Source organism: Pezoporus occidentalis, unplaced genomic scaffold (genome assembly GCF_034315485.1).
Source record: "Pezoporus occidentalis ecotype Australia unplaced genomic scaffold, CSIRO_AGI_Poc_V1 ctg4, whole genome shotgun sequence".
NCBI lineage: Eukaryota > Metazoa > Chordata > Aves > Psittaciformes > Psittacidae > Pezoporus > Pezoporus occidentalis.
This window is the reverse complement of record NW_026915724.1, coordinates 7,658,764-7,686,058: the sequence shown is the minus strand read 5'-3', so window position 1 is coordinate 7,686,058 and position 27,295 is coordinate 7,658,764. Positions and strand designations below refer to the sequence as shown.

At 39.2% G+C, this 27,295-nt stretch overlaps 1 protein-coding gene and 1 long non-coding RNA gene across 2 annotated transcripts in view; one reads left to right on the top strand and one right to left on the bottom strand.

Annotated features, from left to right (window-relative positions):
- The window catches only part of TOX (thymocyte selection associated high mobility group box), a 226,393-nt gene extending 224,472 nt beyond the window's left edge, over positions 1-1,921 (bottom strand). Inside the window, exon 1 of the mRNA XM_062633340.1 lies at positions 1,312-1,921. Within this exon, the coding sequence (XP_062489324.1) occupies positions 1,312-1,413 (102 nt within the window). The 5' untranslated portion in view covers positions 1,414-1,921. The remainder of the gene's footprint in view (positions 1-1,311) is intronic.
- Positions 1,524-26,243, top strand: LOC134171283 (uncharacterized). The gene is made up of 3 exons (XR_009967577.1): positions 1,524-1,762; positions 12,643-12,702; positions 25,402-26,243. It is a non-coding gene; the product is annotated as an uncharacterized LOC134171283 (long non-coding RNA).
- Positions 26,244-27,295: the final 1,052 nt, after the last annotated feature.

Here is a 27,295-nt window from a genome sequence, read left to right as displayed (position 1 = left end):
CTATTTATCCTGTTTATTTATCTCGGAATTGAGGCAGCTGCCCGCAGTGAAAGAGACGGCTCGGAACATCCCAGCGACACGTGAGCCCGTCATGACAATAGCCCAGCGCAGAACCGGGCGGGACAGGGCGCCTCGCCCCGGATGGGTAGCCCCGCTGGCCTCCCTCCGCATTCGTGACCAGCCCTGCGGTCGTTTACGAGAGAGAAACATCTGCTGAAGCCTGCCACAGGCTTCTACGGCAGGTTTCTAAGCTTAATGCCTGATCACGGGTGTAAACACATCTTTGGGGCAGCGCTTGCCCGCAGCTTTCTGCCCTGGCCGAGCTGTATGTAAGAAGTGCTCGGGGTAGCTCGCACTTCCTGGTTATTTTCCTATGGCCAGCTTTTTCTCATGTGCAAAGCCCATTCCGTAACAGCAGAGAAAGTGCGGCTCACGTATAAAGCACCAGCTGGCTCCGGCGACAGAGGCAGTAACAATGCAGGAACCCCAGCCCCCTTCCTCAGCACCAAAAGTAATGCAAAGTGCTCCGGGATCGCCGCAATAACTCGTCGCCAAACCCGAGATTTGGGCTAGCACGAGTCTCCCCCGCCCCGGGACTCGGGGACCTTAAACCTCGGCTCCCCTCAGGTACGCACCCCGTTTTCAGCGGTTTGATCAAGTTACAGAGAAATTGATAAGGCTGTTAGTTGCACAGCCTGGACAAAGTCGAGCCAATGTTCTGGAAAGACTTCTCACCCTTATATACCCTTATCATTCATACACAGAGGTGTGTGTGTATGAGTATATAAATATATACATACACACTCATGTCACATACACATACACACAAACGTGCACCGCCGAGTACCACACACATGAACTGCCGGGTACGCGGCCGGGCAGAGTTTCCGCCGGTTTGTGGCGGGCGCGATCTTTATAAACAAGAGCCCTGGAAATCCAAGTCCTCCGCATCAACATCCTTGTCCACGCTGTTTCTCCGAAAGGGAAGATGTTATGGAAAATGCCTCCCCCACTCACACACCCACACTCCCCCCCCCCCCCCCCCCGCCCCAACTGCTCCAGCTGCCCGCCCCCAAACTATTCCGGGGTTTTAATTTGGGGTGCCTTCAGGGAAGCCGGTGTGTGTCCCGGCGGCGGGCGGCACCGCGCCCCCCGAACCCCCAGTTCCGGGGAGCGCCGCTGCCCTCCACCTCGGCGCTGAACTTGGAGCGCGGCTCGGCGGAGCGCAGCGTCCGTTCATGCACCGGCCGCGACAACAGCACGATCGACAGCACAGATAAAACACCTCGGACGACACAAAACACGAGTCACCTTGTTGCAGTAGTAGGGGTCCAGGCAGGGGGAAGGTCCCAAGCAAGGCGTATCAGGAGCGGCGGCAGGCTGAGGAGGTGGTGAATAAAATCTTACGTCCATTTCACTAAAACATCAAGCAAACTCCTTTCCTTTTCTGTTTGTCGTTAATGTTGGTGCAAAAAGGGGTGTGTGTGTGTATGAATGTGTGTGTGTGAGTGAGGGGAGGGGGGGGGGGACACACAACAAGACTGAGAAGAATAAAAAAAACCCAGAGGTGCCTGACTTCAGTAGTCAAAGAAACACCTTCCCTGCCTCACATCCGTTTGTGGTTTGTAAAGAGAGAGAGAGGAGAGAGGGGAAGGGATAAAAAAAAAAAAAAAAAAAAAAAAAAAATCTCTTCCAAAAAAGCACCGGTCTGCAGATGCCTGCGAGAGAATCAACAAACCCTCCTTCTTCTACGGCAGGGCAGGTAACTTCGAGTACTTATTGTTTCCCCCACGCATCAGCACCGGGGCGCTAGCTCCGTGTGTGCCTCTCTTTATGGGAGTCTCGGAGTTGGTTCGCTTCTCCCTCCCTCCCTCCCTCTCGCTCACTCCCTGTGTTCTTTCTCCGGTTTTTGTGTTTTGTTTTGTTGTTTGTTTGTTTTTTTTTTTAATTATTGTTATTGTTGTTATTTATTTGGTTGGGTTTGTTGGAAGTGTATTTTGGTTGCCCTGCACCGCGAGGAGCCGGGAAGGAATTGGGGGGGGGATGGGGGGTAAGCGGCGGCAGACCGGGACCCCTCTCAACCCGGGGGGAGCGGCGAGGCAGCTCAGCCGCGCTGGAATGGCCGCCCCGCGGCTCCCGGCTCTCTCCCCTCAGCACGGCACGGCTGGGCTCCCCGGGCAGCGGCAGGGGACACGGCGCGCTCCGCCGGCGGAGTCGCTGCTCCGAGTGTGCCTCACACAAAGGGGCCGGCGAGGGAAGAGCCATTTGCGGGAGCCGGGTACGGGGCTAGGAGCGGCGGAGAGGGGGCGCTGCCGCGCCCGCCATCCCGCCGCCGTCACCGCCCTCTCCTACCCGCCCGGCCCCCCGGCGCCGCCCGGCCCCCTGCCTGTTACTATGGCATCCCGCCGCGGCCTGCCGCTGCAGCGGCCTTGTCCCGGCCCGGGGTGGAGAGGAGGCAGCTGCGGCAGGGGTGAGAGGGGTTCGGCCCGGGCTCTGAACTCCGCGATGGGTCGGCCACGGGCTGTCATTGTGGCCGCGGGCAGGGCCCCTGAGGTGCATCTGTGGGAGCGCCCGGCCGATTTCCAGCCCGGCTTCCCAGGCAGTCTAGTGAGGTTGACCAGGGTCGAGCTGCAAGCAGGGCCCGCTGGGATGAGTGAGCCTTTCGTCTTCTGTCCCAGTAAAGTGGAAGCCATCACCCAGAGTTTGTGATGGTAGAAATAAAGTGTGATCCACGTGCATGCCTCAGAAACCATGAAGCAAGTGAAAAGGACCACCTATGGAATACCTCATCAGCTATGGTCTGCCTTGTTGGCATGTAGCACTCGGGCCTGGCTGTGCCATGGGCAGTGCTGACACCAGGCACAGCCTTCCTCACAGCACCATGGAATGGAGGAGGGAAACTTGAGGTGGGCAAACTGAGAGGGGAGGAAGGGGAAGAGAACGGGGTAGGGAACATGAAGAGGAGCACAATTAGCTGCAAACAAGGGTGCTGACAATGGGAAGTTGGGAGTCCAGTGGGATTCAGGAGAGGGATTGATGAGCAAAACAAGGTTTAGCATGAAAAAAGGAAAGAAAGGGTGACTTCAAGACACCATGAGCAATCCTACTGGGTTTCCTGCTGGGTCCCTAGTAGTTTTAATTAGGACAGAAAGGATGGACAAGAAAAGATACAAAAAAGACACTATACTGAGTTTAGATAATGCCCTATAGAGAAACTGTTATGAAAAGCAAGGGATTCCTTTCCCTCTAAATAAAAGCAAATTAGTGAGTGTCACACTAACCAGCTGATGGCAGTTAACAGGAATGGTTACATTTGTCAAATGCTCATGAAAATATCCATCACAAAACAGGCGGAATCTGAAGAACTTTTAAGGAGATTTGTAATGCACATTGTCACAAAAATTGTCTTCAGTGAAAAAAAAAAAAAAAAAAAGGAAATCCAGAGTAAAGATTTCAAGGGAACTCAGTATTAAGGAGGAGCAAATCACAAATCTCAGGTGAAGAAATCTCTGGTTTTGTGAGGGTCTGTAACCTTTAGATCAGATATTTTTATATTGTAAAGAGTCTTTCAGGATAGTGTTAAATGATAACTTTCCCCCATGTGTAACAACCTGCTTTCAGTAAAGCTTAATTATCTGGAAAGAAATGCATAAGAAATGTAAACAAAACTCTAGAGAAAACAGGTTTGAAGCAATGTGCCTTTTTCAGGACTATTTGATCTCAAATATCTCTGAAGATTCTTGGTTGTCCGTTCAATACAATTTAAGTCTGATAGCAATAAATGTTTTCCTTAAACATGCAATTACAAAAGGATCTCAGTTGCTTTCTTTTTAATAATGTTTGTAACCCTTATGGCCTTGGAGAAAAGCTTGAAAACATGACCCAGAAAAAGATCCAGAAAGCAAAGGAAAAGATACTTTTTTTTTTTTTTTTTTAAATCTCATGATTTTTTGATGCCTGACTCATTATTTTGCATGTTTGGGATTAGACACTTTGAAAGTTAAAAAAAATCCTAAAAAAGACTTCCTTTTGCGAGAAATGTACTTGACGCTTGACAGATATATCACTGCTGCAAATGGCTGATATGTGGACCATAATTTGACAAAGTGAATGTGAGACAGATTGCAAGCTCTGTATTGAAAAACTGCTGTTGAGAAACTTGTTATTCATAGACCGTAAATGAGTTTTCAGCCTGTTGTGGAGAAAGGTGGTAGAGATACACTGATTCTATAAGCATTGATCTGGGAGACCAGCATATGCATGTGTACACAGGTGTATGCAGGTACGGTGATGCTAATGCAGGGCCAGAGATGCCAATACCAGAATGACTAGAACATCCGATGATGAAAAGTAGAGATTTGGCTTCTTATTTATGTGAAATACTACTATTGCCTTAAGAAAGGCTTCAACTTCCTAGGAGTCTGTCGGAGTTTACAACTATGCCATTTGCTTTGCGCAGCACTTCAAGTTATTTTCAGTACTTAATGATGCAAGCCCTGAGAGGTTATAAAATTTTTTGCTGCTACTTACAGAGATGATTTAATCATTGAGATGGTAAAAACACCTGAGATTTGTGGCAGTTATCTGTACAGTTTGTAAAAATTAAAAAGCTGTATATATTAATTCGGTAAGTGTTCTTTTGTTTTGTAGGGGATATTTTCTCTGGGGTTTTCAGAAAAATGCATTTGTGGAGACTGGATCTGAAAATGTTAATACTTTTGTAAGTTTTGCCTCTATGGACTGAGAAAGCAAGGCCCTTTCCAGGATAATTCAATGATATATCAAACTTGGCAACTTTAGCTCATGTAAGTGAATTTCTAGAAAAAAAAAGTTGAAATGGATTAAAAAGCATGAATCAGTTTTCAGAAGCTTAAATGAAGGAACATTTGTTCAGAAGGACACTGAGTTTTTTAAGCCATTCAACATACATTCAGGTGAATGTCTCTGAAATAGTCCTGAAAGAGATTCCTATACCAGCATATGAGATGAGTGTCATTGCTTTTCTCATATAAATAGGAACAAATGCCTTGGGAAACATGATCTGTATCTGCTGAAACTAAAAAAGTAGTTGTTCTTTTAAATGCTGTCTGCTGGAGTGAGACTACGTAGTATGAATATTCTCTCTGCAATGGAGAACTCAAATGGCATTCCTTGCCAAACAGTGTTGTGGATGCACAAAGTTTACATAGCAGACTGGAGACCTAAGGAGGTCATTAGATAGACAAACCATAAATGGATCAGCAGCTCCTTTGAGCTGAAAATAGCTGGAGGTGGAGGCATGGCGGTAGTGGATGGGGGAAGTATTGTACATGCTTGCCCTCAATTCAGACCTGTCATTGGACGCAGATTGCTGGCAGGGCAGGCCTTCAGTCTGAACCACTGCAGCCATTCACATGTTCTTACGGAAGCACTGCAACAGTAAGACCATCATACTTACTTACAAACAAGTAAGTATCTCCAAGATCACAGATTATTTTCTTGTCTGCCCTAATGGCTCACCCAGCTGCTTCATCTAGTATACTGGGGGGCCATCAGCAGGCGTAAATTGTGTGCTCAGCCAAAGAGAGATAAAAGTTGTAGTTTCAAAAAGAATCTAGCCCAACATCTTCATATTTTAATCTCACACATCTATTCCAAGTTGTATTTGGGATCTCCAGACCAAGATGTCTGATCATCTATTACAAAGAGAAGATTTCAGAAAGAAGCAAATATGAGACTGTGATGATGGCTTATTATTTATTATACATAGGCACCACAAGACCGTTTTCATGAGGTTGGCTCTTCTTTAAAGAAAAGTTTTCTCTGAAATATTTAAGAACAACTGGATTTAAAAATCGTTTAATTTCTTGTTTTGTGGACTGTGCTTTGGGAGTCAGGAAGGCCAGATAAGCTAAAAGAGGAGCCTTGAGGTTTTGCTGAGAAAATGCCCCCTGCTGAAATTTTTGCTTTACTTACTGACACACAGAGCTATTTACCTTTCGGAACAAAGCTCAATGCTCATCAATTTCTAGAGAATAGTTAATTAAATAATAATAGGATGAAGGGTCTGTCCCTTTTGTGTGGATGTCCTGTTTCAAGTCCTTAAACTGGGTATGACACTTGGATCTGGGAAGATGCAAAATATAATAAGATTATGGAATATTTTAAACAAAGTAATTAATCTGGTCTTTTCATCAGAATTAACTCAAATCCTTTAAGAAATTGATTCATTTTAAGTGGTGCTGTCATTCTGGGTGTGCACACATAAGTAAGCATAAATCACTGTATTTAAACAGAAACATTTGCAATTTGATATCAAAACTTAATAGTGGCATGTGTTTCAGAGTATTTTAACAGTTTGTAATGCTACCTAATGTGTCAAATAAGTGTTGTCAAACACATAATGAAAGAGGCCGCTATTTTATTATTTTAGCCACTGCTCCTGTCTTGTTTAATTCATTTGTGGTAAAAATGATGGCCCCCAAATTATCACACTTGCACAGAAATAAATTGTTCTCATTTCTGTAGGGAAGTAAAGAGCACTTCTAAATAGTTAAGGAAAGCCCCTGACTTCCCTGTGCTGCAAAGCAAAGAGAAAACCTGAGTATTGCCATATGTTCTTACTCCAAACAAATGATATGCCGCCAATTTAACAGATAGAGGAGGAATAGACACATGGGCTGAAGCTGAACTGTGTTTTGCATCTCACAAAAGGTTCTTAGGCACTCATCTGCCATTGCCTACAGTAGGAATTAAGCACACATCTCTCAGAATCAAGATCTTAAATAACCATGAGAGAAATATAAAAATGTAAAATTCACCTTGCATATTTGCAGCTTCGATCCATTCCCATATGCTTCAAAGACACTGCCAGCTGGTTCAATTCACGTTACCAAATTTAATGTGGCCTTGCAGATATACAAAAGGTAGGCCAATCTTGAAAGAAAACATTTCATTGGGCCTTAGAATCAAACCATTTCTCATGTTCAGAGAAATAAAGGGAAACGTGAAGTTCCTTTTTTCCTCTTCCTGAATTTTCTGTCTTATCAAGTGATTTTATATGATATACTGTCCACATGGTATGCAGGAAGGCTCAAAAATATATCACAGTATGGTGTGTGCTAGTTCTCAATTGCAAGATATACCCAAGTGTTAAGGTTGCCAATTTTCCGCTCTTCCACTTATCTTGTTAAATCAACCATGAAACATCTAGAAGTATAAAAGATCAAGAAGTTTTGGTTTCTTTTTTCTTTTTTTTTTTTTTTTTTCTGAAGCGTACTAGAGGACTGTACTGGGGTTTCAGAAACTTAGGGTTTTTTGGAGGAAAATTGTGTTTTCAACAATTTATTTTACAATTTAAAAAGCCTGTCTAAAGGCATTTTGGTTTTTCCTTCAAATACTGAGGATCCATGAAAGTTATGTAAGTGTTACCTGAGGAGTGCATCATATACAGATGCCTGGAGAACAAATCTGTACAAATGTTTCATACCGTTAAAAATACTCATCTATATTTGCAGATAGTTTACAAATGTAAAAATACCATAGTACTAGCTGAATGTGTTAGCTGAATAGTCAGGGGAAAGGAGACTGAAAGAGGGCTGGTCACAAGCAGAGACAGGTGACAACGTGAGGACTAGTCTATCACCAGTTTTTCCATAGCATTGTAAAGGGGATTCTCATCTGCCAAGACAGATGTCAAGCAGATGATTAATCAGTTTTCAGTTCAGAACAATGTCGTCGTCATTCTCCTTTGTGATAAAAACTCCCTAAAAGGGCTGAATTGCCCCTACATGAGCTCTTCCAGCATGAGGAGATCTTTATAGGCTTACTTAAAACCTTTTTTTTTCTATGCTCTGCTGTCTCATGTGGCTCAGATGTCTTTTTCTAGAGAATAGTTTTCTTTGCCCTTTATATTCACAAGGTCTCTGTGAAGCAATACGTTGGATCTTTCTTAAAGCTCCAAGCAAGGTGTGTCTTTCATCAGAAGACTCCCACCCCATTATGTAAAAAAAAAAAAAGTAGTCCATGTACCTTATTTTATGTGCTTTTAATTAGTACTTCAAGCCCAGAATATAGATGCTAATAAAGAGAGCGATCCAAACTCTATTCTGTTTGAGTACATATAAATACAGCAGAGTTCACGCAGTAAAAATCTTTTTTTCAGGGCTAGAAGGTATTACAGCTTGTCTTTTGTTGCTGGGTTGTTTGGTTTTTTTTTCATTTTTTTTTTTAACTAGAGAAAGTAAAAGTGAAGCAGCGTGCTTGAATTTAACCTACTTCCCTAGGGACTTATGGTTATCATCAGAAAAGTACTACACAAGGGGGACATGTGGCATTTGAAATGCAGAATGTCAGGACTGAGGCATAGTAAAACTATGTTGGGAGTTTCCATTAGAGCTTCCTGTTGTAGCAAATAAATCCAGTTCCATTCACACCTGGTATTCTGATACAGACACATCAGCCACGTGTCATCAGTCATCAATTTTTAGAGGGTGTGATAAATTGTTGGACTGTTGGCTTGAGAGCAAAATTTCGTTCTTTGCTGAGATTTCAGCATTTTTCTGCTGGATCTCCAGGAGCTTCAGACCACCTTTCTTTTAACTGCATGATTCTTTTCTTAATGGAGCTGTCACCCTCAAATCTAATAAAAACTCTCTGTCATCCTTTTCTGGGCTTTCTAGTTTGACAGTTTCATGTCATAGCTTTGTTCCACAATAAAAATAAAAAATCTCTAAGTGTTCAAGAAGTCCTTGGAAAACTATAAGTGATAGAGTCAGCATTTACAGAACATATCACAACAGGTCTGACTGACCTTGGCAGCAATAGGATATCACCATCTCTCATGGATGAGCTATTCCGGAATGTCTGTCTTTTATACCGTATAAGACAGAAATACCTTTTCTGGATCAAGGCTACCACTTTCTGCTTCTCTTACTTTTTAACAGAGATTGCTTATGATAGGGACATGTTTAATATTATTTGTTTAAGGAATAACTTCATTTCTATTAATTCCTGAAATCCTATGTCTTGTTCCATGGTACCTTAAGATAAAAATATATCAGGGGTGTTGTCTTAAAGTCTGATACTATTTGATTGAGGACTATTTGTTTGAGGATTTTGTATGTTTTACTTTTTATCACAGTCAGACTGCAAATATTAACGTTTGTGCGTGTCCTCCAGCTCATCTGCCTTTACTCTAGCTACCAGCATGTAATCAACACTGTTATCTTATTGGAATGGGCCTTGTTCTGGTTTGGGTTTTGGTTTTGTTTTTTTTTTTTTCAGTTTACAGGAGTACCAGTTGAAGGGAATAAATAGTATTAATCGTTCATCTTTCAAAACAGATGCTTCAGTAGCATGTGTAAGTACAGACGAATTGAGCATGCACGTTAATCAGACTCTATGAAGCATGTGGAGGGGAAGCCCCAAGACACATTTGAAATGATCAAGTCTCTTGAATACATCTATGTTTATAAAAGCTGCATGGAGACAGTTGCCTGGCTGCATAACATGCTAACAATAATTAAGTAAAAACAGCAAATAACTGGAAGTAAAAGAGTATAAGGAGAAACTCAAGACTTGTTCACAGTTGTAGAATGTAGAAAAAAATACCCATCTTCCTAAGACACCCTTCCCCCCTCCCTGCAGTGGAATTTCCCTGCTTTGAAGTTATCTTGAGAAGACACGATTTGCAATTTGCCCAAGAGTTCAGCAGGCCCAAACTGCTGTACCACAGGGTAGGAGGTGGTTTCAAAGCTGAGAGCCCCTCTAGCTGAATGGTCTACAAGCATCTTTCTTTTGAATAGTGTGACCTCCACTGGTTGCTGTTGTATTCAGAAAACAGCAGAAAAATCCATCACAGAAGAAAGTGCCATGCTATTTTGTGGGACAAAATCTTAGTTCAGTGTCAACTGCAAGGTTCTTTTTTAGTTCACTGAAAAAATATGTAATGAGTATTTACATATGTATAAGTGGAACTGTATGGGGTGGGGAGAGAGCTGAAGCATGTGTTTGCGCTTGCTGAGAGAGTTGTGCATGTCCCTACATCTGTCTGCCTGTCTCTCATTAACATGGGATTTAGCAGTTATGTACTAAAAAATAAAAATAAAAGTAGCCAGTTGCCGAGACTAACAATTACATACTTCTGGTTTATTTGTCTTGCTTTTATGTTTCAATAAGCATTAAAAAATTAAATTATAAAAACTTCAAACTGTCCAAGGCAGAATTTAACCTGGGCCCATGGAAAGGATGCAAACTGAAAGAACCTTGAAGGAGAAAGTACCGTTAAGGAGAAATATACCGTAAAGAAGAGGTTTAAGAAATCTGAGCACAAGTCATTTGTGCTACAATGGCTAGCTACACTGAAGAGAGTAAAGGGTAGGAAGACACAATATTTCTGAATTTTCATGTCTTTGTGGGTTTAAGTGAGACCCTTAACCTTATTTGAATATGGTATTTTTGTACTTTAATACTTTTCATACAGAATGTATAAAGAAGATTTAATAACTGTCTCTTAGCTGTGGTTTATCTCTTCCTCAGAGAAAGCTAAAATGAGTTTCTAGTAAAATGGCTGAAAGAGCATACACGGTAAGTCTTCTATCAAATTATTTCCAGTCTTGCAGATTTGTAAAAGATCTTTCAGAAAGATTCTGTCTTTCTATGTAGAATGTTAAAGTTTGATTCTGTGCCCAAAATTTATAAAAGTAACTACATATAACCTGTGGAAAGCTAGCTTGCCATCTTCTGCTTTTTAAAACCCCCCAAGACTGCTTGCCATCATGTGGAGTTTGTGCTATTGTTTAACCCAAGTTTCTCCCTCAGAAAAGGAAATTCTGTTTGAGTGAATTATGCATTTATGGTTGTAATGGCAATTAATATCTTGAACTAACCAAATCCCCAGGCTTCTGTGCCTTTTTGTTTTTCAGATGTGCGTCACAGATAAAGGACTAAGTTTGTGAACACTCTTTTAGAGTAATAAGGACACAAAATTAACAATACTTATGTAATTAGTCAGTAGACACAAGTGTTCCAGGATAAGATCTGAAGTCACATTGCAGAAATATAACTCAAATACTTAATGCTGCTGTTGTCAACTATTAAAAATTGAAATGTTTCTGCAATATTTCATATTCTCTGGATAGCTTTGTGTCACACTAAGAAGTTCTTGGGGAGTGGGATTGCATAAGGGCAGTTAACTATTTTCCTCCTGCCCAGATTCAAGCTATCCCACTGGCACTATTTAAAGCAACAAGATCAGATGCCTGTAGGCATCTGTTTGCCCTGCTGCTCCAGCCTTTTGCCTGTCTTAGGAGGTATAAAGGCATCTCTTTGCTTTGTGCTGCCAAGGTTATACAAATTTTAATAGAAGCAGTTCACTAACACTCTGACACAAACATTTGAGCACAGTAAATTTGACTGACCATCAAAAGTTATAAACTAGCAGTGTTAATGAACTCAATCTCATGGGATCACTATTGCTGAGAGTTGGGCTGTAGCATGTGTGTAATACTGTGATCTTCCAGTGGCCTCCCAAAGTGCTCTTCATGCACTCCCAAAGTGTTCTCCATGCACACCCAAAAGGCCAAATTTTCCCTTAACTTAATGGGAAGAAATGTGTAGAGGTGCACAGGTTATCACACACAAATTAAGGGGTATACTTCCATAGTGATTAGCACTGCTTGTAAGTCAGGAGTTAGTGTGGGCACAACATGCAGGTGTAGCATATTATTGTTAGTTCTGCTTTGGAAACATGCTCAAATATGTGCCTCTGCCATCTGGTGTTTCTGATTCAGGAGAAGCTCTGTATTTGTTTGTCTTCCTTAAACAATCAAAACCAAGCATACAGGTCTGGTTTACCCTTTGGTTCATTTGGGAGGTTTTTTGTTAGTAGCATAACAAAGGTGTGGTTTCACAGTTAGCTTCAGCAAATTTAAATTCATGCTGATGCTGAAAATGGTGGTACTGCTCTCCTTTCTTCCTTCCTTCAGCTGCACCTTTCTGCTGTCTCCCTGAGGATGATGATGCTCATGGTTGCACGGTCAGCTGTATCAGGAGCCATCTGAAAGGAGCCTCAGATCTCAGGTGGATTGTTTTGGGGTTTTTTGTTCCGTCTGACTCTGTGGCAGCAGAACTGATGGTGAAACAAGAAGACTATTTACCTAGGTCTGTGGCAAGGAGAGTGGGGAGGGCGGAGAGAGTGGGTTTGAGGCTTGTCTTACTCTGTATTTGGGTTAGTTTAAGCCAATAATGAAACTGCATCTAGGAGTCCTCTTGCTAAACTTGGAGGTATCAAGGAAGACCAAACATTGGAAAATTCCAGTGTTTTTTGTTGTTTTTTTTTTTTTTTTTAAAGGCTTACTTTCTATAAATAATATCCTGAAGACTTGAAGCAGGGCCATCATACAGGAAAAATAAATAGGAGTGGATATTGAGCAAAAACAATGGTAAGAGCTACAGCTGAAGTAGATCCAATTACTGGTCGTGAAAACATTATTGGTGAGGAGAATATTGAAAATACTCTTAAACACACCAATTAGCAAAAGGTGCACGCTGTTTCTAAGGTTTGACCAGGATGAAAACTCACTGAAATTAATTTGTTACTTCCTTTTTTTTTTTTCCCTCCAATTGATCCCATCCCTCTTACCACAATTCCTACCTACCCAGTAGAGCCCATGAAACCAGTAGTACTGGAGATGAAGTGATTCTTATGAGTTACATCGGCATGTGAGTTGGGAGGGGAGCATAGAGACTGTGAGGGGAAGGGAGGGGGAATGGGGGAAACAGATGGATCCTAGATTATGCTGCAGCTGAGATTGAAATAAAATTTCACCTTAAAATGGGGTGGCTGCTGCTTCTATGAAACTCTTGGGGATAATTCATCTGCCACTTGATAAATTGGCAGGGTTTCTTTCCAGGTTCTCTCCTCTATTCTCCTTCATGTTTTGTATGTGTATACATGTGTGTGAGGTATGTGTATGTAATTTTCAAGATGCCTGGACCCTTTTTCTCCTTGGCTAACTTCTGAAATAGAGCTGTCAGGATGATTCCAGCATTTGGAGCCATATTCTTTCTGACAGAATATAACTCTTCTCCACAGTTTTCCTTTTTTATGGCCTGAAGTCAATGGGAATATTCAATGCAACCTAAGGTCAGGTTCTTGAATTTTAACACAATTTCCCATGAGAACTAGAAGGATGAAAATTCCTTTAAGACAGGGAACAAAAAGTGGAACAGTAATATAAGGAATAAAGACTTGTTACATGGCTTTAAAAAAGCAGTTTGAAAAGGTTTCAGATCTGGGGGGGGAATGAGCTTTATTTAATCTGTCCAGGAATTTAACACCAGTCACTCTTTTGTCAGTCATTTGTACAAAAGGGTTGAACTGTCTCAGCAACTGACTGTGCTAGCAGTCCTGAACTTCAATAGGTCAGCTGCAAGAAGGTACATCAAGTTAAGTAATTTCAAAAGTGTGTTGAAATATAACATACAGTCATATGAGCCTGTATGACATGGAAGGATTTTAAACTACGCTGTAGCAATGGGCTATACAGGAATACAGCCACTGATTTCTTGTTTTCTTTAAAATACAGAAAAAGGGTCAGTTATGAGCTGGACAGATTTGGCCAGCTCCTTTATAGCTGATCAATGTTATTACTTGATATCTTGGGAGACAGAGATTGTGAAGACTTTAGCCAACAAAGTATTTCATAATCCTGAAAGAAGTGGTGCTGTTCATTTACTTTCTGCAAAGGAAGAGGTTTTATGCATGTGCCCACCTCCACAGAGTGGAAATTCACAGGGACCTAGTTTTTATCTAGGCAAAGTTTTCCATATAGTAGTGGAAATTTTAGATCTCTCTAATATCAGTTGAGCTTTGACATTTGAATTCTCTTGTTCTACATATTTCTGATGTCAGGAGTCTTGAGTTTTGCATTAGTGAAATAGGATGAGAATGAATGTGTTGCTGTTTACAAACTCTTTGAAGATGCAAGGTTCTGTATATATAGAAATCATCGTTTTTATATGGCTTTGAAAGCACTAAAAAGGATTACATTTCATTGGTCGTACAACTTTATGTTGATCAATGAAGAATCTAAATATTAAATTTAGAGAAGTGTATTTTACTATATATGTTCCATTAAGAAAGACAAAATATGCTTTATTCATGTAATATTTTAAGCTTTTGTACTTCCTCAAATGCCACCTGTCAAACTTTGTTGCCATCCTTAGTAATGGCTGCAAAGTGAGGCATTTTCCGATTTTTCTACATTTGGAGGGGCTTACCATCCAATAATAATCCTATCTCATAAATGGTTTTAGAAAACAGGTTTTAAGTTGAAACACTGGCTAAGAATTATATTTTAACTATGATGTAGCATTGCAGGGGGTAAGATAAACCCTGCAGAGTAGAGCATGCCATTGAGAAAAAAAGTAGAAGAGCTGTCCCATGGTAAGATGAGCTACAAAACCTCCAGCTGTCTAAATAATGACCAGTCCAATTACATGTAAGCATTTTATGCAAAAACTACTGTCAGGATGATATTTGCAGTATTGAAAGGGCCTCTGTATTTTGCCCCACCCCCACCCCTCATTCATTTTTTAGTCCTTTCATAACAGTATCAATTCTTTTACATTCTGTTTTCAGCCTGCTTCATGTTCCCTTGTCTCACCTCTCCTTCCCTCTACTCCTCCTCCACACCCTTTTTCTCATTATCATCTCAGAGATGTTAGAAAAATACTGTCTTTTTGTGTGGATGTTCTTCAGCTTTAGCAGTTTTCCATTTCACTTTTTTCTCATTATACTTTTTCCATTTAATATTTGGGGAGAAAACTCCTTTTGTTTAAAGGTGAGCCAAATACAACATCACAATGTTTTGGCCCAAGTTAGTGTTTTCAGATACAAAGTTATTTACAGTTTCCTGTGCTTTCCATTTGACTGTTTAATTAAAGAAGGAAGAGGGATTAAAAAGTTTTATCTTTTACCATCATCAGCAGGTGTATTTTTACAACTGCCACTGTTACTCATCCCTCATCTAGCTCGCAGCAGCTTGGAAGCTCTACAGGCTTGCTTACACAACCTAGGTCTCATGACATGTGGGAAGACATTGGTCTGGATCTAAAATGGTCTCATGAGTATGGTTTAGGGGATGATGTGATTTGAGTGAGTTCTAAGGAGAGAAGGGAATTGATTTAAGTACTACAAAAAGTCATTAGGGCAGTATGGTGTTGTGTGGGCAGGTGTGGTTACCTGAGCTGGCTAGGAGATAGAATGCAAGTGATTCTAAGTAGAGTCCCCGGTTTTTGAAATCAGAGACGCCTTCATCAACAGAGTGTCTTCTACTAGTAGAGGCTGTATTTTCAGAGTAAATGAGGCCTGGAGGGAAGAGTAAGCACTTTTAATTTTACTACTGATTTGTGTATATTAGTATAGAGATCATCTCTTTGCATTTAATCCATAACTGTTCTGTTTTAGCTAATACTTCCTTACAGTTTATATAAAAAGGCTATGTAAAAGTGGACAGAAATGATGATACCGATCTTATGATATGCAGAGCTGGCAAATACAAAGATACCACAGCATTTAGGCACCATGGTGATAGATGCCTTAGAGATAAATACAAGGGAGGCAAACAGAATGAGTCAACGCATTGCCCAATTTGCATAAAAATTTTTATAAAGTAACTTGCAGTGTTTGAGAAAGAAAATAAATATTTGGTGTTTAAGTTGCCATGGTGTTGTGGTAGTGAAAAAAACAACACTATGAACAAATGGTCTAGAGCTACATCATGAGTTTACTAACCAGACACTGTCTTCTAAGTAACAAAGTGAATATGAAAAAATGCTTTAATTATGTGGAGGTGAAATGTGATACCAGCTAGTGTAATGACAGGTTTTCCTGTCGTTTTAGCTTATAAAGCAGATTTCCACCACTGAGTTTAAGAAACTCTGAAGAGAACTTTGCAGCAGGTGCTGTGAATTCCTGTATTTACTCCGATGAATGAGCTTTTCTCTTACTGCTTTGGTCTTGGTGATAGAAAGAGCAGGTTTCATCAGCCTCAGAGAATTTTCAGCTTTTCCTTTCGGTTGGGATGAACATTTACCCAGTTTTACTATGCTTCTTTTTGAGTCAGAAGCATTTTTTAATAGATCCTTCAACCCAAGGGTGATGAATGCTTCCCCTTGCATACTCCTCTAGACTAACATCTGGTTTCAGCAGACCACTTAAACATATGCCTAAGTGCATCCTGAAACATTTTGTTGGGCATATGCTAAAAGGAGTACGGTAGGCACATTAAGGAGCAGGATATTCTTAAGTGCTTTTCTGAATAAGGGCCTAAATGGGAATGAAAAGAGAATTATGTGCCTTGTTTTAATTGGGATAATTGATTAGGAAAGTATGTTTAATTTACTGATATTATCTTTTGTATTTATATAACTTTAAAGATTGCAGAAAAATGCTTCACCTGAATTTTGTTCAATACATATATTTTAATAAATACAATTCCCCTTGGTAAGGTTTAGCTGCAAACGTATTGATAAAAGAGGAGTGCTTGGTTCCATTCAGCCATATGCTAGAAAATGAGCTTGCAATACTGAAAAAAGGTTTTAGGAGGGATAAAGAAAAAAAAAATTGATAACTTCATGCTAACTTATTGGAAGGTGCATCAAGGTCCAAGAATTTTATTCCTTTGCTTATAGTGCAATTATTTTTGAATTGGTGTTTTTTCTGTCATACTTTTCTCTAATGGGTGAATTGCTAGGAAAGCAGAGTTCTGCATCATTGTATGGCAAGACTACTTATTTTATTTGTAGTCCACTTACTGAGGGCAAGGGTGAGAAATTTAAGGATAACTTAACATATCCACCCCTGTTATGAAACTGCTTGGGATTCTTTTAAGCTTCCATAGGAATTATGAGGAAAGCCCTAAGCAAATGATAGCAAAATTAAGCATCAGAATTACATTAGATTGATTCAAATAAGGGCTCAATGGAATAGGCACCTGTTTTTTTGTTTTTTTTTTTTTCTCTGTTTAACTTTTGCTGAAAACTCGCTGAAGAATGGTATATTTTGCCACTGTTTTTCCTTGCAGATAACTTTAAATAAAAGGAAACTGTCCCCCAAATGCATACTCATGCAGGCATTTGGAATGCAGTGACTGTGTTTTCATTATGGTGGCAATTTCAGATGTGAGCAACTATAGAGCAAAAAGTAGAAAAAAATAAATAACATCTTTGGAGGTAAATTAAATTGCAGTACCCAAAGAACTGAGAACTGTCTTTTATAATTTGGGCATGACAAAAATGAAATAAAAATAAAAGTTCAAACTAGATTCTCCACTGCTTTCAAATGCCTTCGTAAAAATGAAGTTGAAATGGAGTACAGGGACTGGCACAGCTTACAAATATTTTTCTCTTCATTTTCAACATGTACTCATCAATGTGTACTCTGTGTAAAGATTTTGTCTACAATTCAAGAAGGCTTTATAAATGAAATTCAACAAAAGCAATCATCTCTCGAAGCAGAAATGATCTTATCCAGGACAGTCATTTGCATAGTGTATATCAGTGTATGTGTGCACATCTATGTCTGTGGAGACGATTTAGGGAAGGGGTAAGGAAAAGACAAGTCTGGCAATATTATTTGTAAAGTATCTCTACCCATTCATTCCCTGAATGATGTTGCACCATCTAAAACACTAATTGGATTGCACAATTGCATGACTCTCCAGGGTATTGCATCTCAGCAATAAAATCCCTATAGAGTCATTTATCATGTCAAAGGGTAAGTGATATTTTTTGGGGTATTCATCTGGGTAGATGGAAAAAACCCACTGCATTCTGGAAATTTATAGGTATGACCTGTGAATGAGTGATCTGCAAGATTATGCACTGAATGTGGTGCAAATGGCAACATAAAAGGCATTTCAGTATATAAATATTAGATGTCTCTTTCTAAATTCAGGGTACTCGTAGTTCTAGCCAGTCCTCAGATAACCACTTCTGCTTCCATAATGGAGTATCACAAAGGAAGTAAAAAAAAAATGTGGATTGAGTCCACCAAGAAATAAGGAAGTGGATTTTGCAGATAGGAGAGTCCTGTTTTATTGGTCAATAGCAATCTGTGTTGCAGGCAGGCCAGTCTGTCTTTGCTAATTCTGTAATGTGTTCATGTTCAGCAGTCTTCCTGGCTGAAGTTCACTAAAGATATCTCTGGGAGACCGTCACTTTTTCTAAACGGTGTGATTTTTCCAGTGAGGACTTCAGTCTTGAGTTTGCAAAAATCAGCACTTTTGATTGACTTTAAAAATATGAATAGTGGAGTCCAATAGGAAAGGCTTTTAACTTCCAAAAACGTGTCAGGCTGGACTCGACAGACAGACTTTTAGGCCTAGTGCTGTAAGTACCTGTCTTGTTTATCTTCAAAATGCCCCGCATCAGCTAGAGGATAAGGCCAGGAGCACTTGCATCCTGAGTTATCAATGTCTGCAGTACAGAGGCAGGAGAAATGCAGTCTTAACCATGCATTAACGATGCAGAGCAGCATGGTCTCTTATGTCCAAATACTACTGCAATTCGCAAATTAAGTATTTTTTTTCCTTACCTAATGTATATAACCTAGCCTGGTAGTTGTTTCCCATCTACCAAGTATATGTCTGTGTAGATTTTGCCCTCCAACACTCCCAGTTCAAAAAGTTTCTTAAGTAATGGTTTCCTGAGTATCCAAGGATGAGGGCTTAGTAGTAACTAGGGCCTTCTCCTTCAGAAAGGGAGGCCCTAGATGTCTTTTGGGCTCAATTAGGTATTTAACTTTTTTTAAAATATATATATTTTTTAATGAATCATTCGGTTTTCTGTGTCTTTCCAAAAGGGAATTTTTGGCAGGACAGGTGCTAGAAAATACTTCTGCATCTGCCTGTCTTTGGGAGGAAAAACTGAGTGAGGAAAGACTCACTCCACTGTGTTTCATGAAAAAAGTGCTTGGAAGAAGACTTTGTTTTGACTCTAGGGTGGAAGGAGGTATGCTAACATGGTATAATTGTGCAACTTTGAATAGTCTCTTCCCTTTGATATTTCCAATTTCTCCTAAATGCATGGACTTCCTATGTGCCATTCCTAGCTCTCCCCAGGACTTGTTGTGAAATTTTGCTATTTAAGTGGGATACCTGAAATTCTATTAAGTGACAGGCTCACCTCCACCCCCCCCCCCAAAAAAAATAAATTTCTTAATTAAAAAAATTATAGTATATTAATGGTGTGGGGAAGGACTCAAATTGCTCTGAAATTTGAAATACAATGAGGTTCCTGAGTACCTTTGGAAAACAGGTCTGCAAACCTGAGTTTCACTGGAAAAAAAAATAGAATTTTATATATTGAAAGCTAAGTTGTACAAGATAATAAAATTTTCATGCATTAGTTCAGTAGCTATTCCAATTTTAACCTTTGCCCACTCACTTCTTAGGGCAATTGGATCTTTAGTTTAGCTAGAATGCTCTGGATTCACCCCAGGATTTTATGAAGAAAAAAATGGTTTGTGAAAATAAAGAAATTCCTTGATGATAGAATTGCAGGTGAGTATTACCTACAAGAACAGAGTTTCAAATTCATTTAAGAAATTCTTCAGTGCCTGATTGATGGAATAAGGGAAAGGTTACAAATGTAACTTATTTTTTTTCCAAGCTGCTCATATTATTTTCTTAACCTATATTCTTTCTTCAGAAACAGGAGATTAGGATTGGATTTTTTGCTTCATAAAGTATGCCTGCTTTGTGTTATTGCTACTTCTAAACAGGATGTCTCATTCCTCATAAGGTGGAGTTCCACAATTATATTTTATTATGCAAGCAAAGTGATCATTTCTGTGCTCAGAGTTCCACTGACATCAGAAGGCTGTAGTGCCAAGGTGTAAAGTCTTCATATAGAGTAATTTGCAGGATTCAGCCTGGACTTGCAGTTGAAATGCACTATTTATTCTGAAATAACAGTATGAATAATCTTTTAGCAGGGTATTATAGAAAGTGAACAGTGATATGTTCATGGTATAGAGGAAATTGTACACTGTTATAGTTATTGATTAACAGAACAGGTATGTGGAAAACTCATGAACTAAAATGGAGAGTGTGTGCTGATAACAGCGATTTTTTTTCGAGGTGTGTTACTAACACTTGTGTTATTATGCAATTAAGCAAATAATATTTGTAGAAATACTATATTACTTACTGCTGCTAGATAATTTAAGCAGTAATATCTAGCACCTTTTAATATAAAACCAGTTGGGTAAGGTTAGAAGTCACTGGAGTGAGAAGTGATAATTTTTTAATGATCATGAGTATATATACTGTTCCTCTATTTTTTTCTCCTTTGTAATTTTTTTAGCAGCAATATGGTAGGATTCCCACTATCTGTGTTTCAGCAGTATATCAATAACACAGTGTAGTGTTGCTACTGAAAAAAATCACATACATTATAAAGTCCCACCCATGAACACAATAGTGGCACGAGAACTTTGCATTACATATAAATGTGCAAATAAATGACATACCCATTTTCAAAATGAAGTTAAGTTCTTTAAGGAATCTTTTATAAAGCTTTATTTTATTTATTATAATGGGGGAAAATGAAATGAATGCTAACCTCCACAGTGAATGAAATAATTGAATTGCAATAATGATAAGCTTAAATTTTGCATACCTGATAAACATCTTATTTCTATATCCAGGCATGGTCATTAAACTTTTAAATAGCTTATTAGTGAGTGCATTAATTGCACAAGTAGCATTACTGGCATGTTACTTGGCTAAAGCAGTCATCCTACCATACCTTCAAAATATTTTTGGTACATTGACCAAAACAATAAGTTCTGGTATTACTTCCTCTTACTGTGATAGAATGCTAATAAATTTAAGTAGCATGTGTTTGCTAAGTATGGAGTATCATTTTTTGGTTTTGGCTTTGTTTTGGTGGTTTGGGGTGTTTTTTTTAGAATAAAAGAAAAAATCTCTATTGAATGAGCAATGCAAGTAAGTGTTTTTCCAGTTCAGCCGTTTCTGCTGAATTGTAAACAATTGGGTTGTTTCAAGAGGAGAGTAGCATGGTCCATAACTCTGACAGCTAGTAGTAGTTTAGTTTACTGCTTCTAACACCTGCCTTCTGGCTTAATATTGGAAGCAAGAAGCATGCAATTAAGTATGAGGAAATGAAAATAAATGACACTGTTCATTGCACATTACAAAGTGCCTGGCAGAAAGAATGCAGCTTGCCTGGACCTGGTGACCCCTGGGGAAAAAAATGTCTCGTGCCTGGGAAAGCGCCAGTGAATCAGACACTGACCCTGTTTTTTTATCTGTTAACAAACGCTTTGATTTCCTTCTTAACAATTTCGAAGTTCTTTTTTTTTTTTTTTTTTTTTGTAATTATAATCAGCTTCTGAATAGCAGGGTGATATTAAAGTGAAACATGTACTGCGTGTTTAGAGGCTACAGGACACCAAGTATGCAAGGATATTTTCTTAATCATTGTTCAAGAAAAGTTATTTGGATTACATGCCTAATCAGACTGAATTGAACTGATTATTAAATTCTAAGTCTTGTTCTAGAGGTGAGCAGGTTTTTAAAAGATTAATTCCATCTAAGCAGCAATATTGCAATTGAACACAATATTACTACATATACAACTCAAACCCTGCACTCACCCCAGAATCTGAATGCTGAAAATTTTCATTTTAAAATGCCTGCCCTGTGAATGACATACCTTTTTTCCACATATGGCTCATACCGTTGTTAGAACATTATAGTAATTGGTTTTAGTCATTCATCCTAAATTGTCTAAGCACCTTTACAAAGCTGAGTAAACATTATCTTGATATTACAGAATAGGAAGAAACTGCACCGTAGAGAAATCTGGTGTATTGCTCACAACACACAGCACATCAGAGCAGTTGAAAGTGAGATACCCAATTGAGCAAGGAAATAAAGGGTTTAAGATAAATCGTGTTATTGTGCTACAGAAGTAAAATTCATCTTTCTTAGATCTCGGATGACTCTACTGCATTAATTCAGCCAGAATTGTCTGATTTAGATGGTCGCACATAAATGTTGGGGGAGCTTTCATAACGAAAGCAGAAGCAAGTAGACACTCTCATTCTTCATGATCTGCTACAAAACTGGAACTCAGATGAGGTTTGCCAAAATCTGTAAACTTTTCAGTGAAACTAAATAGACAGAGAATATTAGACAACAGATAGAAATGCTGCCAAGAATTTGTGGGTTTTAATGATTTTGTCTTGAAGAAAGGAGCATCTCGGTAACTTGATAGGTATTGTTTTGAGTATTATTCTTTGTTACCCCATAACCCATAGTAAAACTCAAGGGTTCAGACTCAGGAGGAATTGAAACCTTATAAAGATTCATCACAGAGCCTCCAAACCAAAACCACCAACTTTCACATTTCTAGCTGCATGCAAGTACATGAATTGTCTCTCTCTCTTTAATATTACATGCACACTCTATAGAAGGATTTCTCTTCTTTTAGCCCCATTGTAAGTAAGTTTTCCATGTTCCATGAAAGGTAGTCTTCTCTATTGCACTTCTTCACAGGACTTTTTAGACACCAATAGAAAATAAAGTTACTTGGATGTCAGTCATTCAGTTTCTGCTAGTTAAAAAGCATGTCTTTCCAGAGATGCTTTCTATCCATAGTCCTGCACAACATGAAATATGGTTGACAGCTATATTACCACACTGCAGATTGCAAAGCAGTTCACATTCACACTTCTAAGTGCCTCTCCTTTCAAGACTTATAGATGTATGCCAAATTACTTGCATTGTGGTATATGGCCTTCTATATGTACTTTATAGAATAGGCTTTTGGTTTCCATTAAAATCAATGAAGTAGAGCCCAAAAGAGCTTTTCTAAAGTGTGTACTAGATGTCAGGCAAGGTTTATAATAAAATATTTCATGTATAATATGCATCTTCAACATACTACAGTGTTTATCTTTAAGATGGTATTTCCTATATTTGGGATGGAAATTCCACTGCTAAATTTGTATGTTGGGTAGAGTTAAGTTCAGCTTTCTTTTTTTTTTTCCCCTCATTAGAGTCTCTGTAAAAGATGAATATAAGATTTCAAACTCTATTTAGTCAGTGTTTCTAAATGTAATGGAACAGCAGACATTTAAGGAGCCTAAGGTCCTGTGTTAACAAAATCATCATTGTTATCTAGAACTAAATGGGAAAGACACAAGATATACTCCAATGCCAGTTCAACCAGACAAATTAGTGACTACACCATGTCATAAGTTCTCAGTCACTAAGTTCACATCTTTCATTACAGCAGTTCTTTGTCTGAGAAGTTAAAACGGATAATCAGCAGGGATGGTAAATGAGTTAATTAATTATTATTAAATACTAAATTATTAGTGTGATCTATGATAAATGAGGCAGACTGACAGATTTTTAAAATACAGAGCTATGATAAGCATTTTAGTGCCGAATCTAATTTTTGGGGATAGGAGAGAAGAGACTAATGCTTTAAAAATGTGTGAGTGAAGTATGAACTCCAGTGAATTTAGGGAGTCTTACAGAAGATTGGCTTGAAGGCGGAGAATCATTAGAGAGTGAGTGTGTAATGGTGGAGTGTACATTGCATCTATCAGTTTATTTCTTTCTTTTTTTCAATGACGTTATTCTAGGTCCAGGGTACCTAGAAGAAAGCAGCAATACTGGTTTTAAATTGCCTTGAAATTTAGAGGACAAAAAAAGAAATACCTGGAATCATTGTCACTGGCTGTTGTCAGTAAATGCAAAATCCGTTAAGTTTTGTTCTAGTTAAAAGGGTGTGTTTTACCAGAGTGGGGCAGGTGCAAGTTGGGTTAGCAACTTGTGTTTCCATATCATTTTTCTAGCCCAGACCCTGTAAGTTGTATTCTCCAGAAAGTGAATGAATTCCTTAAAGTGTTTCTTACTTTAATTGTAGCAGCTGTGAAAACTGTTCTGTGTCTCAAAGATGTTCTCTAAGATCGTGTTCTTTGGTTAGCAAACATCACTGCATCCATTTATCAGAATAACTTGAAAGAAATTATAGGGAGCAGGCATCTGAATGTACTGGAGTAGTTGTATTTGATAATTCTCCGTAAGTAAATTTGAAAATTAAGCAAACTAAAGCCGTTTAGAAGAATGTTGGACTAATTAGTCAGACAGAAAGTACGCTGGTTAATTTCAAAATGCTGAAAAGAAATTTCTGGAGATTAAATATAGTTTGTAAGAATTACTATACTGAGACACACTTCCTCTTATCTCTGAAAATAGCCCATGAATGGTATGAATAGGTTGTAGCAAGCAGTGTGAGTATGGTGTAGTCTTTCATTTCATGTGCTCAGCAGTGGCTTCTGAGAGCCCTAACCTCCATGAGTTGATTGAATCTCTTTCAACGTCTTAAAAAAAAAGTGTGTCACAACAAGAAAGTTTGTCCACTAAAGTGGTGGAACGGAAAAACAGAATCTCACAAGTGAGAACTTTTTGTGCTTTTTTTCCCCAAACTGTGAAGAATCAGCTATGATTACGTAAGCCTTTTCTGCATCATTTTGGCAGCTCTAAACATCCTCAACCAAGGTGACAAAAATCAACCAAAGTACCCAAAATGCAGCTGTAAGCAGCATAAAATGAAACAAAAGGCAGAAAATCCAAACTTGCAAAAAAAGTTGCACTATCTTTTATCTTAATTTAACTCGTAAGATTAGAAAACAGTTTAAAGGGGTCAGTAGTTCTTTGCCCAGGCTTTCACTTGCAGGCCAACCAGATGCTGGAGATAAGGAAAATGTGCAAAAACTAAGATGCCTGAAGAGGTTTAGAACTTATATTAATGCAAGATGCATGGCTGAGACTCTAGCAGATTGCTTCGTGATAGCAGCATACAGAGGGAATAAATTTCAGCTCAGTTTTACTGATGCTAAAGTTGAATTCTGCTCAGATTGCTGAAGAAAACATCTCCAGCATACAGAGAAAATTATGGCACAAAACTGACTGCCACCGGCTGCAATCCTGAGATAAAATGTGTGTGCTGGGGTATTGTTACCCAGATATTATTAGGTCATTGGTGGCTCACTGTAAATGTTCTCCAAGTGAACTGCTCTGGAGACTGCTAATCAGATCTTCATCTGCTGACCAGAAAAGAAGATATGAATGTGAGCGAAACCAAATTCTCAATTAGAGTCCCTATTGTCTCACGCAAGGATCTTCTGCAAGTCTGTGGTAGACTGCTTCTTTACTTTCTCTACTTCTGTTTTCTGCTATTAGCACCAAAGAGTGCTGCATGTCCACAGCTGTGGTATATTAAAATCCAGTGTGTCTGCTAAAAAGTTGAAAATGAGCTTATATACTTATACAACAGAAACATTGGAGATAGCTCTCTATATTTTTGGTTTAGCTTGAAGGCGGAGACCAAAGTTATGGCTGCTGGTCAAGCGCTTCAAAGTAATAGCAAGGCCAGCGTTCGGATGTGGCTGATAAAAGCTGAGGATGCTGAGATCTCTGCACAGTGTACACATGAGTATGGACTAGTATGATGGTGTGGATGAAAACATGAAGGTATGGATGCCCGCTTACAGGAAGTGTTCAAGGCCGGGTTGGATGTGGCTTTGAGCAATCTGGTTTAGTGGAAAGTGTCCCTGTCCGTGGCAGGGGGTTTCAAAGCAGATGATCTTTGAGGTCCCTCCCATGCCAAACCATGCTATGATTCTATGATTTTATGATTCTATGATGTGAAGTATACCTCAAAACATACCTTGCCTTTTCAGTCCCAGAATTGTCAGGAAAATGAAATGTCTGCTATTGCCAAATGAGTGTACAACAGCTTGAAAAAAGGAGATGGTGATTTCCACTGAAAAGAGGAAAGGAAAAGTCTCTTTGGAATACGTAAAATATGATGTATTAGCATAATATTGTCATTGAAGATCAAGTGTTATAATATTTTTTTATTGTTGTCCAATAAACATACAGCAATAGCAGGTGAATATATCAAATGTATACATAAAGTCTTCCCACTGTATCTAACTGTTCCATATATTACTGTTATATCTTCTGAGATTAAGTAAACACAGAACATAATGTACTCTACATAAATATAGCACTACTGAATCATAATAAAAATTTAAAAATATCTATTTACCATGAGAACTGTGTCAGAATCTCTCAGTGAAAATGTTGGTTGCTGAAATGGCAAGGTTTTTTTCTTTTCCCAGAAATGTACTGATTTCAACCGAACTGGTTTCAAGAAGGATTTTCTGGTTAAAACTGAAGAAAACTTGCATACCTAAGCAGCCAATGGGTACGCATGAACCAAGAGAACACAAAGGTCAGTTTGTTCTTCTCTCTGCTTTACATGAGAGTTTTGAACCTGGATTTTCCACCTAGGTAAATGCCCTCCCTCTTGCAGGTAGTTTCAGTTTCCCTACTGAATGTGCTGCCATATGTTTACATGTGTGAGAAAGTGACCATTTGGAAGATGAAGCCTCAGATCGGCTCTAGCACAGCAACCCAAGAACTTCAGGGCAGTAAAAGATGTTCACGTTCTCAGAAAACATTTGCATATTTACAAAATTGTCATTAGAAAATAGAGATCTGACAAATTTGAAGGTATAGAAAAGGACGTAATTTCAAAGACATTAATGTATTCTTGAAATATTAATATTTCATTAGGTAAGCACTGCAGCAGTAAGCAACCACTTTATTTACTGTAAGCGAAGTAACGGTGCATGCCAGAATTCACGCAACAGAGAGAAAAATGTTGCCTGTGTTTGTAATCTGTGGAGACAGCAACAAGTTATTATTATGGCCAAGAAAGGTATGAATTCAATACTTTTCAAGACTTCAGGAAAAACACAGCCCACTAAGCCAGCTGCAGGTGAGGACCATCCAGAGGCCAGCTGAGTGTCACAGCCAGTTGCTAATCTACCAAAGTGACCACAAAGCTGCATGTGCTGAAGCCAACAGGAAACAGAAAAACATGAAGCCAAACTCTCACCACGTTCAATTCTGTGGCTTTGTATCTGTTTGCCATAATACCTTCTTACCCTGCATCTCATTTCCCTCTCAGGCAATCTCCTGAAACATAAATTCTTTGCTTGTCCCCTCAATATAAGGTTTTACTTTACTTAGGATGTTTGACTGTATTTGCAAAGGCTGGATAAAGCATTTTATTTGTGCTATGAAATAAGAGAGTGGAGCAAGCTCCTGCAGGCAAGCTGCTTTGTTGAGTCAAATTTATACTCTCATTTTGAGTGTGGAGCTCATACCATTCTTCACTTCACAGGAAAAGATAT